Source organism: Acomys russatus, chromosome 4, assembly GCF_903995435.1.
Source record: "Acomys russatus chromosome 4, mAcoRus1.1, whole genome shotgun sequence".
Classification (NCBI taxonomy): Eukaryota; Metazoa; Chordata; class Mammalia; order Rodentia; family Muridae; genus Acomys; species Acomys russatus.
The window spans coordinates 28,453,022-28,475,581 of NC_067140.1; the positions used below are offsets into that span (position 1 = coordinate 28,453,022).

At 39.1% G+C, this 22,560-nt stretch overlaps 3 protein-coding genes across 3 annotated transcripts; all 3 read right to left on the bottom strand.

Annotated features, from left to right (window-relative positions):
* Positions 1 to 605: 605 nt before the first annotated feature.
* Positions 606 to 1,529, bottom strand: LOC127188558 (olfactory receptor 4B1-like). The gene has a single exon (XM_051144994.1). It carries the CDS (start codon positions 1,527 to 1,529, stop codon positions 606 to 608), a length of 924 nt encoding a protein of 307 aa, XP_051000951.1.
* A 5,594-nt stretch (positions 1,530 to 7,123) lies between these two features.
* LOC127188559 (olfactory receptor 142) lies at positions 7,124 to 8,032 on the bottom strand. Its single transcript, XM_051144995.1, has one exon. It carries the CDS (start codon positions 8,030 to 8,032, stop codon positions 7,124 to 7,126), a length of 909 nt encoding a protein of 302 aa, XP_051000952.1.
* A 10,094-nt stretch (positions 8,033 to 18,126) lies between these two features.
* LOC127188390 (olfactory receptor 142-like) lies at positions 18,127 to 19,059 on the bottom strand. Its single transcript, XM_051144867.1, has one exon. It carries the CDS (start codon positions 19,057 to 19,059, stop codon positions 18,127 to 18,129), a length of 933 nt encoding a protein of 310 aa, XP_051000824.1.
* Between the last annotated feature and the right edge of the window lie 3,501 nt (positions 19,060 to 22,560).

A 22,560-nucleotide genomic window follows, 5' to 3' on the forward strand; every position in this document is an offset into this window, starting at 1 on the left:
AACAAAAATCCAGGTGGAGTCCGCAGGTCGGCTTCCTGAATTCCAGGCCCAGATGGCTCCACTCAATCTATCACAAGGTATCCATGGGGTGTCCAAGGGTAAAGCCCGCCAACACTGCTTTTACCTGTGACAAAGCTTACAGGCTTTCCCACATTCATGACCTCTTTTTTCACTAATTGTTATCACATGAATATAATCATGCATATATATATATATATACACACATTCCTAAATATAATCTGTTTGGTCCATATACTGTTACTTGTATGCATGCTTTTAGGACTGACCTAAAACTACAAATTTTTAATGGGCTTTATATTTTTGCTTGGCTTGAATAGTCATTTCATGATATTCAAATTATTTAAGCCATGATAAAAGCAGGTATCAGGAAGGTAATCAAGTTCCATGAGATTCATGAGAGGCGCTCAGCATTGTGCTTGCATGTAACACCAGGACACCACAGAGTTTTCACCTACTCAGGAAAGTCACAGAGACATTAATTGAATGTTCTTACATTTTTGGTCACCATTTTTTTAATATCTTATAGAAAACAGATTCACTTCTGTTATATTTTTAAAAAGTATGTTCCATCCTCTAGCTCTCCTTCATTTCCCTGTGTTCTGTTTTCCACACAACTTCCTCACAGCGTTCTTCACCTCTGCATTTCTGAGTGTGTAGATGATGGGGTTCAGCATGGGGGTGATGACCGTGTAGAACACAGCCACAAGTTTGTCTTCAGTGAAGGTGGAGGAAGGTCGCATGTAGAGGAAAATGGCGGGTCCAAAGAACAAGGTGACCACTATGATGTGAGAGGCACAGGTAGAGAGGGCCTTGCGCCTCCCCTCTGCAGAGTGGTTCCTCAAGTTAACTAGGATGATGACATAAGAGGACACCAAGACAAGGAAGGAACACAGAGCAATTAAGCCACTATTGGCCATTACAGTGACACTCTCCACAAAGGTGTCAGTGCAGGCTAGCTTGAATAATGGCTGCAGGTCACAGAAGTAGTGGTCAATCACATTGGGACCACAGAAGGGCAGCTGAATGGTGATGAGAACCTGGATTATAGAATGTAAAAAGCCTCCCAGCCAGGAACCAGCCACCAGCATGTGACACACTTGACGACTCATGATGTTTGTATAATGAAGAGGTTTGCAGATGGCCACATAGCGGTCATAGGCCATCACCACAAGCAAAAATATCTCAGCAACCCCCAAGAAATGGAAGAAGAATATCTGAGCCAAACACCCCTTTAGGGAAATTGTTTTAACCTTAGCAAGTAAATCAGTGATGAACTTAGGGACAACAGTAGAGGAGTAACAGATCTCCACCAGGGACAAAGAGCTGAGAAAGATGTACATGGGGGAATGCAGACTCTTACTAATGCTGACTGTCACAACAATGAGGCCGTTGCCCAGCACTGTGGCCACGTACACAGGAAGGAACAGCACAAAGCACACCTTCTGCACCTCTGGGTCCTGGAAAAGGCCAGTGATGATCAACTCAGTCACGTTATTTGCCCTGGCCATGGGTTCAGCTTGAGAGTAATGGACATCAGGCAGTGAGTATCCTGAAAAAAACCATTGTAGTCCCAGTTTACACCATTTACAGGATGTCAGAGACAGTAACCCATCTAATATTCATTCCTTTATCCAATAGGTATTAATTTATAATCTAATATGGCACTCTAACATTTTGCAGTATTTTAATTTACTTAGTTTTATCACTGAAAAATAGAAATCCATAGAAATGATTACTTGCCCACACAGACAGAAGTCAATTCTGGGTCCAGAACCAGTATAGGCTTCAGTACATTGATGCTTATGACAACATATCCTGAATTTGGGCAGCCATTCAAGTTAAGAACCTACAGTTTTACTGTCTGTTCTCTACTCTGATATCTCTTGTTCTTGGAGGATTCCCTTGGCAGACTTCTTCCCCTCTAATCTTCGCTTATTTCTTATGTGCCTCAAGGAGTATCCATTTTCTATTGTATCAGTAGATTAATACACATGAAATGAAAATGTATCTCACCAGTGATCAATTAAATCCCCATAAACACAAAAAGAAACACTCATTTTTAAAAAATCAATCAAGAGTTTTTAATTGAAAAAGTGATCAGCAAAAGTGAGATACCAAGGGCTAGTGTGTAAGTTATGGCCGGTCTCATATTTGGTTGTAAACATGAAGACCATTACAACCACTCTAGAGAACAAACTGCCATCAAATTTACGTCCAGGTATATCCATCAGTGTGCTGCAAGAAGAGCCTAACCCTACACACAAGTGTTGGAGGCAGGGTATAGGGGCCATTCAGAACTTCCTTTGATTCTTCTTTTTCAAACTGTATATTCACTAATTCCATCTTAGTATCCTGAAGTCAGTCAAGGTCACAGTATTTAAATATTGTAAATCATAAAACATAAAAAAAAATCAGATCAGTTTTATTAAAAAGAGCCATTTTCGAGCATACAATTGGGTATAGATCAGGAGAGATTTTCTTCCCTGATAGAGTAATAAGACACTCCCAGCCACACCCTGCCAAAGGAGGCAGAGTGAACTTGGAAAAAGAGATTAGGCTTATACAGGCCCTTACCTTCTCCTCCTCTTAAATGGATATTTCAGATAATATGTTTTCTTCATGAGATTCTGTCTCTGTGGAGTATAGGCAATGACACCGTGTTTGGCTGGGTACATTCAATGCTGCCATGCCTGTGTGTATGTCTGCCTAACTCTTACGTAAACTACACAAGGTACTTGGAACAAATATAAGCCACCATCTCCCTTATCATCTTTATCAATAGAAAGGCAATGTTTTCTGCTCACTAAAGTGCCTCTGTTCTGAATTACTTCAGTGTTTATATGAGGCAGAGATATTAAGTTTCTCACAAACGTAGAATGTATGAACTGATACCCCTTTGTAATAGGAAAAAAAGTAATAATCTAAGCATATATCAAAGCTGTGGTAATACTACTTATCTGCCCATATGGGAGACATATACCCTCTTACTTTCTTGAGCAAGCACCTGCTATGTGTCCAAAAAAGGCAAAGTGTAGAGTAAATGAGCCTCATTCATTAACAGCACCCATAGAGAAGACATGAGAGACAAGTTCAAATTAAGTACAACCTTTGTTAGAAATTTTAAGTATATTTACCTAAATAAAACATAACTCTTCTTTGAGCTTAAACTATTTAATCTTGATCTATTACTAGAACAAATATGAGACATCACTTGTAGATAGGAGAAATGAGTAAATCTACAGTGTTTCCAGGCTTCATCCCAAACTCCTTTGGAAATGACCCTTATCTCTGGAAATGTTTCCCTCCCCCTCTCCCTCTCCCTCCCCCTCCCCCTCCCCCTCCCCCTCTACCTCCCCCTCCCCCTCTCCCTCTGCCTCTCTTTTTTCCTCTCCCTCTCCTTCTTCTCCCTCTCCTTCATTCACTCCCTGCCCCCACTCACCCATTCCAACTCTCTCTCTCTGCCACTTAAATGGTAAAGAAATACCTCCTATTTTGCTTTATACTAGAACATGCAATAGAATGTGGACCATGGCTAGTGAAAAATATAATACAGTTGATATACTAATGTGACTGACCTTGGAGTAAAATAACAGAACCTCTACTGATCACAGGCCCGAATCTGATAATCCCAAAATAGTACTTTATAGAATGCATAATTGTAAAAAAATAATAATAATTTTGGCATAATTACATTTTATTCTATGGATTTTGTGCCATAAAAAAGTTACTCTCCCCTAACCACTTTACCTCACAAATGAATTCTCATGGCTCTGATAAAATATTTAGCTAGCCCAGCATCCTACGTTAGCTCAAAATTTTGCATGTTGCTTCTAGTCACATCACCTACCTTTATATGAGAACAGGTTGTGCTTTTATGCTTCTTTGGAACAAAAATATTGGACAACATGAATTGCAGATACACTCAATGTGCCTCCAAGTCAGCATAATGTTAGCTACCATTCTGGAACAAACCACTATTCAAGGTTTGCTCAGACTTAGGAAACCTGGGCTAAGAGAATAACTGGATTCTTGCCTGAAAATGCTTATCTTAGAGCAAGCAAAATCCATGGGATAGTGTTACCAACCAGCTGATTTCTCATAGAAGACCCTCAGATCATACTGAACTAAGTCACTCTTGGGATAGTGCTGAAAAGAATTTAAAGAAAGATTATCCTGACGCATTCTATTCATACATGAGACGATACAAGCTAAAAGGGGGCAACTAGATTCCCTCAAATACTACTAGGCTAACATTGGTGATAAAGATAATTGTTGTTGTTATGTTTAAGGAGTTAGCTTTGTATCCTAGAACATATAAAAAAATAGCCTGGCAGTTTTTAAAAAGATACACTGGATAAAGTCTAATATTAAATCACAAAGGAGGGAATTTGGGGCATCAGTATTTCATTTGTAATTTTTAAGACATAAAAGCCTTAAGGGTAGGCATGGAGATATAGCTCAGCTGTTAAAGTCTAGGCTCACAACCAAAAATATAAGTAAACTTGGAGCCTCTGGGATCCTGCTTTGATAAAGAACTACCCACCTACATGAAGTCCAAGCACTGGAAATGAATGCTCACACACTTGAAGTGTTCATAGTAAACCAACCCTCACATAACAACCAAGGGACCAATTTCCCCATGGAATTTCTTTTCCCTACAGTAAAACTTGCCAAATAAACTGTGATTGAAGAAAGTTTCCAAATCTATATTCTAATTATATCTCTGTCACTTCCATTTCATTTTGCACATAGTAGAGAGAAAGAACATGAAGTGCTGAAAGTAGGGCATGCAGACGGTGTTTGACAAAACCTACCAACTAAAAATTAACTACAGATGAATAAGGAAAGAAAGAAGATTACTGAGCACTGGACTGATCAATACTGGGTTCACGACAGCAAAACAGTTATGCTGCTCCACTTCCCCCTTCTCATTGCTTTTGCTTACACTTCACATTTTAATAATAGTTCGCCTATCCTATCATTCCTGTACTCTTCCCAAGTTACCTTCATGTATTTGTGCATATTTTTGTATATGAAAGCACTTGGTCTTTTTGTGCCTCTGTCAACAACAGTGTTCCAATAATAGAACGTAGCAGGAATTTCTTCTGAAACAGATGTCGTTTGTTGGTCCAGTTAGTCTTCCATCATCATGAATAATAAATGCAATATTAAATTCAATGATGTCCCAAGCACTGTCATGGATATTGGACATTGCACTGTGAAAAAAATAAAACCACTTAAACTCATGGATGCAGCATCCTTGATTTCTTTTAGGACATAACAGAGGTAGAAAGAAAAAGAAAAACATTCCAGAATGCAACTCAGTCTTTTGATGGGTAGGAAGGAAAAAGTTATGGATGATAAGAAACACTAGTGAAAATAACCACATGATAAGACACTATTCATGAATACAATCACATATTTTAGCTCTAAGACATATAGAAATCAATCTCAAGACAACTGTGAAACTTCCTCCTTGCTGAACAGCTTTTGTGGTGCCAGAAGGTACTATGCAGTCTGTTGAAGAGAAAAAGCATCAGTGATTTTACCCAATGCTGAGCCATACATTTGACAATACTGACATACCAGGAACTATATACTCATGGGTGCAATAGTGACATAATGGCTATGGAGCAAACAATTGGTCTGTAAATGGATTTGAGGCCTGCTCATGGGAAGGAATTCATGCCTAGTCAAAAGCCCATATATGGGAAGGTCATAGATGCTAGGGTAGAAATTATAATTGATGATGATGATGATGTCATTTTGTTGCTGCTAAAGGGCCATGCTGTCAAACTACCTTCTAAATGTTGTTTATGTTTATGATGGTTATGGTTATGGTTACACAGACAGACAGACATGGGCTGCTCTCAGCCCTGGTAATAAAGTCTTTCTACAGTGGGCAGTTCCTGGTCATCCAGGGAATGTTGAGTATGGGCTTCCTTTTGTGATGTGGACCTCAAATTGGTTGGCCATTCCCACAAGTTCTGTTCCTCTATTGATTGTCCCCTGCACATCTTACAGGAAGGACAAAATGTAGCTCTAAGGTTTTGTTGCTGGGTTAGTACCTGAGTCCCACCAGCAGAAGTAGCTAGGGTCACCTTCATAGTCTCAGGAGTTTCTACTTAACTAGGTTTCTACACTGCCCCTCAAATACTCTCTAATTCCAGTCATCTCTTCCCAAAATCTCTCCCTCTGTCCCTCCCCGACCAAGTAATCCCTTCTGCTCCCAGTCCCATCAGCCCCCAGTCCATTTGTGAAATCTATTCTATTTCCCTTTCCCAGGGAGATCCATGCATTTCCCTTAGAGTCCTCCTTAATACTTATCTTCTCTGGGTCTGTAGGTCATAGTATGTTTATCATTTACTTAACAACTAATGTCCACTTAAAAGTAAGTACAAAATATGTTTGTCTTTCCAGGTCTAGGTTTTAATACTTTGACAAAAATTAACAATTAAGAGCTCTCAAATACTAGTAAACTGTTCATATCTCTGTTATTTAAAGATATACATATAAAGGTATACATATATAGTTTGGGGTTTATGTTTTTATTGATAATAAATATATCTCATACAATATGTTCTGATCAGGGTTTCCCTTCAATAATCTTGGCCCAGATCATCCCACCGCCACATCTATCCAACTCCTCTCTATTAATCTATCTATCTGTCTATCTATCTGTCTATTATCTATCTATCATCTATCTATCATCTATCTATTTTTACATACATATGTACATTCTATGTACATCTATCTATAGTTACAAAATGAACAGGCAAATTTTAAAGATTAATAAATTCTATTTTCCAAAAAATAAATAAATAAATAAATTCTATTTTCTTTAAATTTGGGAGTTTTGCTTCCAGTGATGTCAACGGAAGATGAATACTTTGATCTTAGTGGATCTATCAAATCTTATCCCGAGACAATGATGAATACCATGAGGATTTTGACAATTCAAACAGAGTAGACAATGTCAACCATAAAGGAAATTTTACTACAAATTGAAGACGATTTTTTTAAGAAAAAGGAAAAAATTGACTAAAAACAAAACCTATTTCAAAAACCACAGAAACCAAGACATATTTTTGTTGGTGGCCCTTCAGTTCTCCTTTTGGTTCCAGAATTTCATTATGGCATTTTTCATCTCTCCATTTCTTAGTGTGTAAACAATCGGGTTCAGCATGGGGGTGATGACTGTGTAGAACACAGCCACAAGTTTGTCCACAGTGAAGGTGGAGGAGGGTCTCATGTAAATAAATGCACCAGGCCCAAAAAACAAGATGACCACTGTAATGTGAGAGGCACAGGTAGAGAGGGCCTTGCGCCTCCCCTCTGCAGAGTGGTTCCTCAAGTTGATTAGGATGGTGGCATAGGAGGACACCAAGATAAGGAGAGAGATTATAGAAATCAAGCCGCTGTTGGCCATCACAATAACGCCCTCCATAAAGGTGTCAGTGCAGGCTAGCTTAAATAGTGGCTGCAGGTCACAGAAGTAGTGGTCAATCACATTGGGACCACAGAAGGGCAATGGAACGGTGATGAGGATCTGGATTGTAGAGTGAATGAGGCCCCCCAGCCAGGAACCAGCCACCAGCAAGTGACACACTTGACGACTCATGATGTTCATATAATGAAGAGGTTTGCAGATGGCCACATAGCGGTCATAGGCCATCACCACAAGCAAAATGACTTCAACAACTCCAAGGAAATGGGAGAAAAATATCTGAGCCAAACAGCCTTTCAGAGAGATGGTTTTAACCTTAGCAAGTAAATCAGTGATGAACTTAGGGACAATTGTAGAAGAGTAAAAGATTTCCACCAGGGACAAGGAGCTGAGAAAGAAGTACATGGGAGAATGTAAATTCTTACTGACGCTGACTGTCACAACAATGAGGCCATTGCCCAGCACTGTGGCCAGGTACACAGGAAGGAACAGCACAAAGCACACCTTCTGCACCTCTGCGTCCTGGAAAAGGCCAGTGAAAATTAACTCAGTTACATTGGCCATGGAGTCAGCTCAAGTGTATTAGACAACAGCTAGTATGAAGGCTGAAAAAGAGTCAAAGATTATAGCACAAATTAATTTCACTAAAAGCATTCTACAAAGCATAGGCTGCTTTGCTATGTATGTACTACTCAGTCTTTCACTTAGCGAGTACATTCTCAATCAACATTAAATGTTAGTAAGTTAATGTCTTTATTTATTTAGCTATTAAGAGAAAACAGAAACAGAAGTGTGTGTTTCTGAATGGTCACATAAAAAATGTAAGTCAGAACAAGTTCTTCTAACTTTCAGCCCAGGTATCTTTCTGATTCATCACCAGGCATTATGAATTTAACAATTCAAGCTATATTATAGGTAGATAGCTGAGATGCATAGATAGATACACAGATCATGTATTTGTATTATCTTCGTTGCATTTAACAGGTCTTCCCCTTCAGTCATCCTGTTTGACACCATTCTGGTCCATTTCTGTTCTTCCTGTTCCTCAGGGAATTATTACACCAGAAGCATAAACTTGGTAATTCATAAAGAATATACATTCATTATCTCATAGTTCTGCAAGCTGGGATCTCTAAAGCAAGCTCAGGACAAAGGAGTTGGCAGAGACATCATCTGATGCCACAGATGACAAGGAAAGATCCCTTGGCAGCAATGCCACTCACTCTTCAAGCCCACTGATTCATAAACAGAATAAGCCATCATAATTCAATCACCAACAAGAGGCCAAAGCTTCCAAAACCATAAACTCTCTAAGAAATAAAACTATACTTTATCGAGAAATAGTTTTCCTGTTCCTTCTGCCCATTACCCATGTCTTCCCTGTTGTCTTCTCTCCTCGGAGGCGCCAGTACTCACTTACTCAGTACTCACTTACTCAGTACTCACTCACTTACTCAGTACTCACTTACTCAGTACTCACTCACTTACTCAGTACTCACTCACTTACTCAGTACTCACTCACTTACTCAGTACTCACTTACTCAGTACTCACTCACTTACTCAGTACTCACTTACTCGGTACTCACTCACTTACTCAGTACTCACTCACTTACTTAGTACTCACTAACTTACTTAGTACTCACTCAGTGCTCACCCACTCAAGGCAGAGTCCTCCTCAACATCTTCTTGCATCCTGAAATATGGTTCTACAACAAAAGCTCACATCTCTGAGAGTATTGAACTTACCAGATTCTCCTCACTAGTCTACAGTCATTTCTCACTATCTACCACCAAGTCTACCGAGAGACATTCATCACAAGGAGACAGAGAACTTTCTCCATAGCTAAGTGGGAGCAACAGAGAGAGGACTGCATAGAGAAAACACAGAACTGATGAAAAGGTGGTTATGTTTCCAGAAACAGTAGGGTTCGTGTACATGTATACTCACAGAAAGTGTGACAGCGCGCACGAGACCTACACAAGTTCAAGCCACACAAAATCCAAGAGTGGAGGCGAGGAAGTGGATGAAAGTCCCACCCCTAACCAAAAAGCTGTTTGCCATGGATAACTGCTAGGAGAGAGAAAAATCAGTTTTCTCTCATGGAGTGGCACTGAGTGTATCAACTACACTCCAGGGCAGATCTCATGTCCAGAAGTAATTAGCCCACACTAAAAAGATTAGGTGTTTTTGTGGGGATTTGAGGGGAGTGGGTGTTTCTAAAGTAGTTTAGGAAGGAGGTGCTTGTTATTGTTGTTGTCTGGTTGGTTAGTTGATTATTTTGGAAGAAAAAAAAAAACCCTTCCCAGATCTAACCAATGGGCAGAACATTTTCCACAGTTGAGTGGAGAGTGGGATATGACTTTCTCACGTACTCTGGTGCCTCATATTTGACCACGTCCCCTGGAGGGGGAGACCTGGTGGCACTCAGAGGAAGGATAGCAGGTTACCAAGAAGAGACTTGATACCCTATGAGCATATACAGGGGGAGGTAATCCCCCTCAGAAACAGTCATAGGGGAGGGGAGTAAGGGGAAAAGGGGGGGGGGGGAAGAATGGGAGGATACAAGGGATGGGATAACCATTGAGATGTAACAAGAATAAATTAATTTTAAAAAACGAAATAAAAAAAAAGAAAATGAAGTTAGCTTAGTAGAGAGGTGGATCTGGGAGCAGTTAGGAAAGAATAGGATTAACATATATTGTATGAAATTTTTTAATGAAAAAATTAAGTAAAAGAAATTCAAAAGCATTAAGAATTGAATTGGGACCAAATAGTGTTGCATTTGAAGAGATAGGCCATTATTTATTCCTGTCACTTTGGTTGAAGCCTAGAAGCGCTGGAGCCTCCACAACTCTCTTCCTGTCCCTAACTGATACCTCAAATTTTAAACACTCATTTTGAATTCATGTGCAAGAAAAACTTTTTTAAACAACTTTAAGCATACTGAAAATGGTTAGTGAATAGGTTTATGGGTTTCCCTAATTCAAGGATTAAGTTTTGCCAAGGTCACATGTAACAAATATAAACTTCCATCTCCTTTATCGTCTTGGTCGACAACAAAAAAATCTTTTCTGCTCACTCAGATTTAGTTCTTATTAGTTCAATATTCATAAAGAAATCAGCCAGGACACTTATAATTTCCTCTAATTTCATATTAATTCTTTTCATAATCTGACACATCCCTAAACAATTTATCCTCTGATTTCCCCAAGCTTCTGCTTGCATTGTTCAAGTAAGAGTCCTTCCCGAAACCACAAAAAAAAAAAAAAAAAAAAAACACTCTAATAATTCCCACCACAAAACCTCACTTAACCAAAATGTCCTCACCTGTCTCCTCCAACTCTACCCATCTTGCAAGCCCAAGCCAAACCCTGTTTATACAGTAGACTTTTCTAAACGATGTCACTGAGAATGTATACATCTTCTCTGAGGACTGAATAAAGACTTAAAACAAACAAAGACTTCCCTGTGACCCACCAAAACAAATCCTCCTGCTCTCAGGAGATCAAGGTCTTTCACAAATCATTCCCATAAGTTTGTTCCCTTATAGTCAGCTCTCAAGTAGACACTACCTAGCAATTGCCTTAACACAAGCTGTCCTTTGTTCCCTCTCGATTCTTTCACTCTACTTTGCAATCAGAATTTCACTACTACGGAACAAAGTTGTCATGCCCCTCTGTCCTTATTCACAATAATTGGCATGCTATTTTGTCATTGTGGTGGTCATGTTATGTCATCCAACAAAAAGTATACTAATTTAGTATAGTATACTTGTGTTTACTATATTTCTTAAATCTTTATTTATTTGTATTTTAGTGAATATGAAAAGCTAACATGTCCTTTTCATCATTTTGTGTGGATATGTGTGTTTCTGAGTGTGTGCATGTGCACCCTGAGCGTTCAGCATTCCACAAAGGTCAGAATGGAGAATCACGTGTCCTGCAATTGGTGTCACAAGCAGCTGTGAGCAGCCATGTCAGTGCTAAGAACTGAACCCTGGCTCTCTACAAAAGTAGTAAGCACCCTTAACCACTGAGCCATCTCTCCAATGCCAACAGCCAGCATTTCAAAAGTCCTTATTATATGCCATACTTTTAGGGCTTTACCACAACTCCACAATTTTTGAATGTTTTAAATTACCTTTCTTGATTTATTGCTGTATGTGGATGCTCATACCCCAGTGTGGGTGTGATGCTAAGAAGACAACTTACAGAAGTCAGTTCTCTTCTCTCTTCCACATCGTGAGACATACCTGGGGGGATGAACTCAGGTCATCACACTCAGAAGCAAGTATCTCTATCCACTGAGCTATCTTGTAGCTCTTATATGTAGTGCTTTAAATTATATGTGTTAATTCATCCCATTTTTATAAGAAATTTTGAACTACCTCTGATTGTTACCAGCTTTTGCATATGAAGAAATATAAACACAGATAAATGAATTAATGTGTATTCATAGTTTCTGAATAACTATACAGCAACAGAACCAGGATCTCAAACCAACGAGTTTAACCACTGCATCTGTGCATCTAACCCAGAATCATACATCATTAGTAGTGTAAACATAGTACAAAAGAGTTCAGATTCAGCGTGATAGTTGTAAGAAGTTACAGGTATATTCATTTACCTACAAAAGCTAGGCTTCTTCTCTGAGGCTGAACATTATTTCTGACCCACAAAAGAAATGAAAATATCTCTACATACAACTTTAATTTAATACACCAATCTGAGACATCACTCAGAGGTAGGAAGAAAATTGTGTAGGGTCCTGTGTTTCCAGGCTTCATTCCCCCCCCCCCAACAGATGTTAGTTTTCACATCTGATAACCTATCTTTTTTTAACATGACCTATTCTTATTCACCAACTCTGACTTTCTGCATTTATTCCTCCCTCTCTTGTACTCAGATCCATTTAGAAATTGATAATCCCCTCCTCGTTTCCTGCACAAATGGCTCACCAGCAAGCACAGAAACTGAGGGGACAGATCCCCAGATGAATGTGAAAGTCCATAGAGACAGGGATAGAGAAAATGAATTACCTGATACATATAGCAGCCCACTGAGTTTGGCCCTTACCACTAGTCCACCTACCTTCAGGGCAGAAGAGCTGGTTTGTTCCAGCTCTGCCTCAGAACAAAGAATTAGATCACAAGGATTTCAAATAAATTACCTCTAATTCACCGTAAAATTCTCTGCTCCCATGAAACAGACCATGGCTTGAGGAGAGATTGTGTTCCGGGCGAAAAACTGAACAGGGAAGAAGTATAAGATTCCACCTTACATATTTTGTTTTCTGCAGTAAATGAAGTCCTTTGATGAATATCACCACCACGCAGATTATTTCTCACTGAAGACCCAAGCCCAGGTCACACTTAGCTAGACCACCCAAGGATAACCTTATTCTAATTCCTGAACATACAAGAAAAGGGAAGAGTCTGAGAGAGGTGACTTGATTTCCCAAAGCCACAGTCTGATCATTTATCAGGTACTCGTGCACAAATAGTACAGTGTTGTCTCTGAATCACTGGGCTTTGAGGATGTGAGGTGGAGGTGGTACTGCTGTTCAAGGACTGGATCTGACCCCTAAGCAAACACCCATGGAGTACTTAGAAAACAAGGCTGATGACCAAGACAAATCACAAGAAGCAGAAATTCTAGATTTACAACCTTTAGACTATGAATAAAATTCATGAGAGCAAAACATTCAGGGGTGAAATAAAATCCTGTCTTGATATGGCCGTCCCATTCGCAGAATATCCAAGCATTGTGATTGAATATTCAGATACTTGGACTATTTATGATAAATGAATCCAATCAAAAAACCAAGAGACTTTCTTCCCCATGGATTTTCTTTTCCCTATTGGAAAACTTAGCCAAATAAGCTGTGACTTTGGGAAAGTTTCTAATACTTTTGCAATCATTTTAGTAACAATTCAATATTTTTCCACAGTGAGGAAGTTACATTCAGAGAAGAAACAGAGGTGTAACTTAATAATTACTGTTTCTAACTGCAATAAATATCAGAATATTTTTAAAGTGAAAGAAAGTTGCTGGTCACTAGGTTTTGATCAGCTACTGAGTAAGTATTCACCTAAGGACAGGCTATTTCAATACCAACTTCCCGTTCTCCTGTCTCTACTTCTATATAAAACTGTAGTATTAATCTACATTATTATCTTTTTATATGAGCTTTACTTTCTTTTTTATATTTAATGTATTCAATATATATCCCAATTATATCTCCATCCCTCCTCTCCTCTTGGCCCCACACTTCCTCCCTAATTCCTCCTCTCCAACCCCCCAGTCCTCAGAAAGTGGGAGCACACTTCCCCTATCATCTGACCCCAGCCTATCAAGTCTCATCTGGACTCCCTGTATCCTCTTCCTCTGTGTCCTGGCAAGGCTGCCCCGCCAGGGTGAAATGATGAACAAGTGGGCGCCAGAGTCCATGTCAGATGTAGCTGCCACTCCCCATATTAGGAGACTCACAAGGAGACTGTGCTGCCTAGTAACTACATCTGAACAGAGGCTCTAGGTCCTCACCAGGCACAGTCATTGCCTGGTGCCTCAGTCTCTGCAGCCCACTCTCACACAGCCCCATGGCCCAGATCTGTTGTCTCCATTGTTCTCCTTGCGGAACTCCTGTCCCCTTCAGGTCTTCTATCCCCCAACTCTTCCATAAGACTCCCTGTGCACCACCCCAACATTTGGCTGTGAGCCTCAGCATATACTTCAATCCATAGCTGGGTGGAATCTTTCAGGGGAACTGTACGGTAGGCTTCCATCCTGTTCCTTCTCTTCAGCTGCTTCTGGTCTCCATTCTATTTCTCTTTTGAATGAGAATTAAGCCTCCTCCCTAGGGTCTCCATGTTATTTAGCTTCTTTAGGTCTGTGTATTGTAGTGTGGTTATCCTGTATTATGTGGGTGATATCCACTTACAACTGAGTATAAAACATGCATGTTCTGGGTCTAGGTGATCTTACTCAGGATGATCATTTCTAGTTCCATCCATTTTCCTGCAAATTTCAAGATTGCCTTGTTTTTAATAGCTGAGTAGTATTCCACTGTGTAAATGTACCACGGTTTCTTCATCCATTCTTCAGATGATGGACATATGGGCTGTTTCCAGATTCTGGCTATTATGAATAGAGCTGCTATGAACATAGTTGAGCAAATGTCTTTGTTGTATGGTGGAGCATCTTTCAGGTATATGCTCAAGAATAGTATAGCTGAGTCTTAAGGTAGAACTATTTTCAATTTTCTGAAAAGGGCCAGATTGATTTCCAACGTGGTTGTACAAGTTTGCTTCCTCACCAGCAATGGAAGAATGTTCCCCTTTCTCCACATCCTCTCCAACATGTGCTGTCTCTTGAATTTTTTTCTTAGCCATTCTAAAGATTCAATGCAATTTCCATCAAAATGCCAAAACAATCATTTATAAATATTGAAAGAACAATTCTCAACTCCATATGGAAAACAAACAACCCCAAATAGCTAAGACAATCCTATACAATAAAAGATCTTATGGAGGAATATCCACCCCTGATGCTCAAATTGCCCACAGTGTATAACCTGTTTTTATTTGTTTGTTTGTTTGTTTTTGATGTAAAGTCTGTTTGCATAGGTTCTGGTTTCAGTCTGCCATCCGGCTTTGGCTGCTGAAACACCCAGCTCTGAAGACTTGTCTTTTTTTCTGTTAGAGTACTTCTCAGTTCTATATCGTAAGCCTATCAAAAAAGAGGTTTCTTTTCTCCCCAAGGCTGTGTCACGAGGTATATGACTGGGGTTGTGTTTGTAAAGAAAAGCATTAAAATATGACAAAGTTAAAAAAAAAAAGAAAGAAAGAAAGAAAAAACCAGCATAGTACAGGCATAGAAATGGGCTGATTGATCATTGGAATCAAATTGAAGGCCCAAGAATAAACCAACACACCTATGGACACTTGATTTTTGACAAAGAAGCCAAAATCACACAATGGAAAAAGATAGCATCTTCAGCAAGTGGTGCTGGTCTAACTGGATGTCCATGTGTAGAAAAATTCAAATAGATGCATATTTATCATCCTGTACAAAACTAAAGTCCAAGTGGACCAAAGACCTCAACATAAAACCAGGTACACTAAATCTATTAGAAAAAGTGGGAAAGAGCCTTAAACTCAATAACACAGGAGACAACTTCCTGAACAGGACACCAACAGCTCGGGCTCTAAAATCAACAATTAATAAATGGGACCTCATGAAGCTGAAAACATTCTATAAGGTGAAGGACATTTTCAGCAGAACAAAACAACAGCCTACCAACTGGGAAAAAAATCTTTACCAACCCTACATCTGACAGAGGACTAATATCCAAAATATATAAAGAACTCAAGAAATTAAACACCGCCAAACAAAATAATACAATTTAAGAATGGGCTATAGAGCTTAACAGAATTCTCAACAGAAGAATACTTAATGGCCAAGAAACACTTAAAGAAATGTTCAATGTCCCTAGTCATCAGGGAAATGCAAATCAAAGCAACTCTGAGATTCTACTTTATACCTGTCAGAATGGCTAAAACCTACATTATTTTCATCTCACCTTCTCATTCTCTTATTTGTGTATAATGTGCATTTATAAAATCACTTGGTCTCCTTGTACTTCTGCCTCCCTGTCTATGGTGACAGCGGTCATAACCACTGAATATGAAAGGAATTGCCTCTGAAAGGTAACATTCACCCATTCGTTCATTCAACAAATAACACAGCAAGATCTCTAGCTATGTGTAGTCCCTCTACTAAGCACAGGCTTTAAGGGCATTCTTCGATCAACAATGGAAAACCAAGGAAAGCTCACAGAGCATAGCCTGTGGCTGCTACCAATATCTCTTCTCTCCAGGCACCTTAACACTTGGGTGGGAATTTGGAGTGATTACAAAAGACATGGGAAAGTGAGATAAAGAACTGGTTAGTGAAAGTCTGAGAGTAAAGGCAGTTGGCCGTATTAGGATTAAGAAACTGAGGCAAAAGTCTCACCTTTAACACTAAGACATCTACAAGTGTAAAGAAGAAAACATACTTATTCTATCAAGTTTATAGTCACTAAAGATGTGTGGTGTGGAGATTTACGTCACTGAAAATTCAATTTTAAATTTTTCAGGTTTTACTGGCACTGCACAAACTTTACATGCTCAGTCGCTATGAGTCTTGCACTGTTGTGTATTAACACAGACAGACACTGTTTTCATCAGCTTATAAATTTGTCCATGCCTTGTCCTGCAGTGACAAGTAGATAATGCTATTGTATATGATCTCAGAGCCAAAAAGACACTTAACAGAGACACACTGGCATGCCACACACTTGAGAAAATGTGGGTGGATGGTATGAATCGATGCAATCCTACACAACTCCAAAGCCAATGGGGACCAAGTGAAGGATATAATCAAAACCATTCACAATGAGGAGACACAGTGGGGCATTGAAGAGATTCTCAGAGATATAACAAGGTAGATGGGCATAAACTCTTACCAACCTACACTGAAGAAAGAAATACGAATGGCCATGAGAAGAAACAGCTGTGACATGGTCACTTACAATAAAGGAACCAAGAAGTGAAGTAGAAACAATATGACCCTGTCCTTCATTCTTCAAATTAAGACAATAACAATTTCTAACATTCTTAATTTTCAGTATCTCATAAGGCTAAAAGTCATCTTCTCTTTGTGAAAACATTTGACTTATTTCCCAATTCATAAGTAGAATGCTGTCATTTTGTATTACTTTGATTTACAAATGTTGGACACTGTGGGAGAGCCCAAAGACACTCTTTGGTGCCAGTATAACACAAGTACTAAAGCTGTCTCTTCTGGTGGCTGAGATCAGATGATCTAGAATATAAGACTCTAGCAGCCAATCAGAATAGAAAAGTCGCTGGGTGCGAGTCTCGACAGCTTATACGAACATGAAAAAGAATAACGGCTGGAACACCACATAAGCCCTGATAATACCTCTGGTTGGTTGGCGTTTTGATGAAATAAGTTACTTACAAATAAGTGAAATGAAAGGAAAAGGTAGAAGTAATATGTACTTTTATGAAGATTGATAAGATGAATAACTCCAAATATTTTATAACACAGTAAGGCCACATGAGTGGTAAATATTTCAAGTAGCTAGTAGATAGATTGTTGAATTTTCTCAACAATAAAGAAAATGCTAACTGTGCGATATAATAAGCCTCTCACTGTAAAATGGTTATTATATAGTACATGCAGTTGGTAATATATTTTATAATATAGGGTTTATGTTATATACCCTATATTGTATTACATGATATAATATATTATAATATAATACTCTATATTATAAAATATTACTATGTGTCAAAGAAAGATACAAGCACGTTTCTAAATGTTTTCTGCATTTGAACTTGCTTTGAACCTTCAAATTACCAAGACCTATAAGTAACCATACAGAGCCAGGAAACTATGCAGCCAATCAAATTCAGCATGTCATAGAGATGATCTGACCTCCATCCTTGAAGCATTTGGGTATGAAGAGAGGTATAGTGGTAGAAGAACCACGTTCATCTTATTACTCTTTTATTTGAATTTGAACCAAAACACCAAACTCTACATCAACAACAGACTAATGTTTTAAATCACTTCCCATTGCTTGTGGCTCATTTCACTCTGTCTCTGAGCTCTTTTCTTCCCCACAACTTCTTCATGGCATTCTTCACCTCTGCATTTCTAAGTGTATAGATGATGGGGTTCAGCATGGGGGTGATGACTGTGTAGAACACAGCCACAAGTTTGTCTTCAGTGAAAGTGGAGGAAGGTCGCAGATAAAGGAAGATGGCGGGTCCAAAGAACAAGATGACCACTGTAATGTGAGAGGCACAGGTAGAGAGGGCCTTGCGCCTCCCCTCTGCAGAGTGGTTCCTCAAGTTGATTAGGATGGTGGCATAGGAGGACACCAAGATAAGGAGAGAGATTATAGAGATCAAGCCGCTGTTGGCCATCACAATAACGCCCTCCATAAAGGTGTCAGTGCAGGCTAGCTTAAATAGTGGCTGCAGGTCACAGAAGTAGTGGTCAATCACATTGGGACCACAGAAGGGCAATGGAACGGTGATGAGGATCTGGATTATAGAGTGAATGAGGCCCCCCAGCCAGGAACCAGCCACCAGCAAGTGACACACTTGACGACTCATGATGTTCATATAATGAAGAGGTTTGCAGATGGCCACATAGCGGTCATAGGCCATCACCACAAGCAAAAATATCTCAGCAACCCCCAAGAAATGGAAGAAGAATATCTGAGCCAAACACCCCTTTAGGGAAATTGTTTTAACCTTAGCAAGTAAATCAGTGATGAACTTAGGGACAACAGTAGAGGAGTAACAGATCTCCACCAGTGACAAAGAGCTGAGAAAGATGTACATGGGGGAATTCAGACTCTTACTGACGCTGACTGTCACAACAATGAGGCCGTTGCCCAGCACTGTGGCCAGGTACACAGGAAGGAACAGCACAAAGCACACCTTCTGCACCTCTGGGTCCTGGAAAAGGCCAGTGATGATCAACTCAGTCACGTTAATTGCCCTGGCCATGGGTTCAGTTCAGGTCTGCTGGATGTCCAACACTCCTATTTTTTAAAAATGATTTTAACACAAATTCAAGATATTTATAGTATTTTAGAGAATATAAAACACCTTTAAATGTACATATTTATCATTTATTTAGTCAATAAAAACTAGTTAAGCATGAGATAGTAGCATTTTAACATTTAATATTTTAGTTTATTTACTTTTGTAACTAGAAAATATATATTTTAAAAAAAAACTCTTACTTGACCATAATGAAAGAAAAAGTATCAATTCTCAGTCTCAGAACCATTCTTCCAGGCTTTCATTCTGAGGTCTTTGTAATTTACAGTGCATTTTGAATTGGAGAAGTCACTAGAGTTGAGAACCTATTCACTGGTATAAGCTTCAGCGCGTTCAGACAGCTCCTCCTGTTGAGGAAACTCCTTTACCTCAAAGTAAAGAAGTCAAATTCCCATACAGCTGTGATTCCAAAACGGTAGCTCACAGAATACAAAAGCCTTAAAGGGCTTTTTAAATCATCGTTTTTTTATGCTCTAATTTTCATCAGACACAAGTACCAATTTAATTAAGTCCACCATCTCCAAAATAATCAAATGCAGCCACTCTGTACAAATGAGCCTCTGTGGACCTAAGGGGAAAATAAGGTTGTTCAACAGCTTTGGCTGAGGAGAGACTCTGAACCTCCTGTCTCTTTCCCTTGCTTTACATCAGAAGAGATGCTGTGTTCTTTCTCTATCTTGCAAGAAGGAACTAGACCATGGGTTGCAAATAAGCTGAAACTGTCTCCAACCCAACATGAAGTTAGTCCCTACTGGAAAACAATATGATTCAAGGAGAATTGTGGGTTTAGGAAAATTAGCCTGGAAAGGAACAATGAATAGATTTTGAATCCTGGTCCTTGAGCAAGGTCCTATGAATAAGATCATCATCCAACAGACTCTGGTCATCCTAAGCTTAGCCATGGGCAAATAGTGTGATATGGGCTCAGAGGAACATCTCTTAAATATCCTTGTTCATGGATGAACTGACAAAGGCTAAGCGGGGTGAACTCGCTTTCCAAAATCACCTTCAAGTGATCTTTCTATGCACTAAGTTAAAAAACAGGAGTCTCATTAGCATTGAGATTTTTTATTATCCTAGGTGGTGATTGTCATTACAATTCAAGAGTCTTACTTTGTCTCCAAGAAGAAATCATCAATATTTCTAGTATCCTTTAAAAATCAAAGCAACAGTTACCTAAGGCAAATAACAAAATAAAGGAGAAATCCAGGGTATCTACAATGAGGTTACCATCTGAATGTAAAGAGTAATTACAGGTAGAAGAAACAGCAAAGACAAAGGTTTTAAATGTTTTTCTTTTTGAAAGAAAACTTACTCACTCATTCTTGTCCAAAGATTGTGACTAAACGCTGAGATCCTTTAATTCTTTAAAACAAATTAACTCGCAGGCTATAACAAGAGGTAAAGTTCCCCATGGAATTTTTTTCTCCAGAGAGAAACTTTGTGACTAAAGTGTGACTCAAAAAAAAAAAAAAAAAGATTTAAAATTAACCTCAAGTACTTTAGTGACTTTCCCATGATTCTCTTTGTCTTGATAACTGGAAAGTCAAAAAGGAAAATGAAAATCAAGCATGGAGAATGCATTTTTTGCTCAGACTTGTCTACTAAGTATAAATTCAAAAATAAAAGATAAAAGAAGCAGGACTGGGAGCCAGGACCTGACCAGTAACTCTTATTTAGCAGTAAATGGTTTGCTTATAGCCATGTCGTTTTCACCTGCCCACTTCTCATATTCCCACTTCTACTCCTATATAAACTAGATTGTCTCCACTGAATCTTCCAATTCTCACACTCATGTACATGTTTATATTTTTAAAAACGTATTTCAGTTCCCGTGAACCCCATCTCTCCCTCAGTGATGATAGTGGCCATGATCATGAAAGATGGAGAAAATTTCCTCTGAAAAAAAGAATCAATTGCCTCTTCACTCAGTCCTTCACTTAATTACTCAACAAATACTACTGTGTCCTACAAAGTGCCAAAAACTAATTCAAGGGCTGGATTTGGTGGTGCAAAATCAAACTCCTTGGACACATGGAAGTTAAAATTCCCTATTCTCGGGTTACGCCTTTATTTTCTAGGGGGAAAAATCAACATAGCTATAAAATCAAATATGATTAATTATTTTTGGAACATGTAAGTCCTGAATGTATGAGGATCATAAGATGTCTGCACCCTCCTCATGTTCTTCTGTCCCTTGTTATCTTGTTCTTATATTTATGCATATATAGTTGCTTTACTGTGCTGTGAGAAATAACAGTATATAACAAGTCTGATGCTCTAACATACTTAAGGTTTTCCCCAATAATAAGATAGCAGCCATGAGGTGAGGTGATAAAATACACAGAACACTGTTTTTATGAGATTGCTTTTAAGTCATGTCATTATTTTTTACCTAAGCTAAATATACTGTGTTTAGTAAGACAAAACATTTCCCTAGTCCCTCCAAAACACAATGCTGATGAAGACAATTAATAAATAAGTTCATGTGCAACCAGAAAGTAAGCAGTAAAACCCAAAATCTCTTAGCCTTGAGACTATAACTTTTTTGAAGTTATACATTCCCAATAGGCAAAGACACAGATGAAGGAACAAGAAGATAGCAAGGAAGGATTGAACCAAAGCAGGACCAAAATTGAAAATGGCCAACTTTAAATCCTGTAACTGTGTCTGGCATCATGTACATGTGGTACTATGGCCTAAGCTCCAAAGGGCTTAGGTAGCATCTATGGTCCTGCCCTTTGCATCTGCATTGCCTTTCTTTTGGGCTGGCTCCCCTCACTGCCTATGGTTCTCCTTGGCCCATATTTCACATTTCTGGCACCTCCAATATAAGCCAGAGTCTCCACTGCAGCTTAGGCTTCATCCTCACAGACCCACATATTGAGTTACCTCCCAGGCCTATCTTTAGAATTTCAAAGGAAATTTATGTTATAAAACGAGTCTTATGACTTTTCCATTCTGCATGCCTGAAAAAACAGCATCTTCTGGAAGGTACCAAAGCCTGCCTATAGCTCAGACAGTATCCGGGCTTCCCTGGACCCTCTGCATGACTTTTCCTGTGGACACATGGACAAACTTCTATTCACTGAAATTGAAGTATCAACAAAATGGAGCAAAGAAGTGATTCCACTCAAGTCTAATTTGGCAAATGAATGAGTGGTTTGAGGACAATTTCAAGAGCATGGGTGATTCTCAGGCATCTTCATCACTGAAAAACTCATACCAACATGAATGACAACACATAAAAGCCGCATCCCTAATTTCCTGCCCAGATTGCAGGCAGCTCCACCACAGACTCTCACTTTCCTGGTATTGTTTTTGCCCTATATAGGCTCAAAAAGGGGCCCATGGATTCTTTAAAGTGCCATGAGCTTCCTGAATCTTAACCTCCCTGCTCCCTACAGGAAGGATTTCAACTTGGAGAAAATAGTTACACAACAG

Excerpts from the sequence above, each read along its gene's own strand:
- LOC127188558 (XM_051144994.1), bottom strand. The coding sequence starts at position 1,529 with ATGGCCAGGGCAAATAACGTGACTGAGTTGATCATCACTGGCCTTTTC.
- LOC127188559 (XM_051144995.1), bottom strand. The coding sequence starts at position 8,032 with ATGGCCAATGTAACTGAGTTAATTTTCACTGGCCTTTTCCAGGACGCA.
- LOC127188390 (XM_051144867.1), bottom strand. The coding sequence starts at position 19,059 with ATGGCCAGGGCAATTAACGTGACTGAGTTGATCATCACTGGCCTTTTC.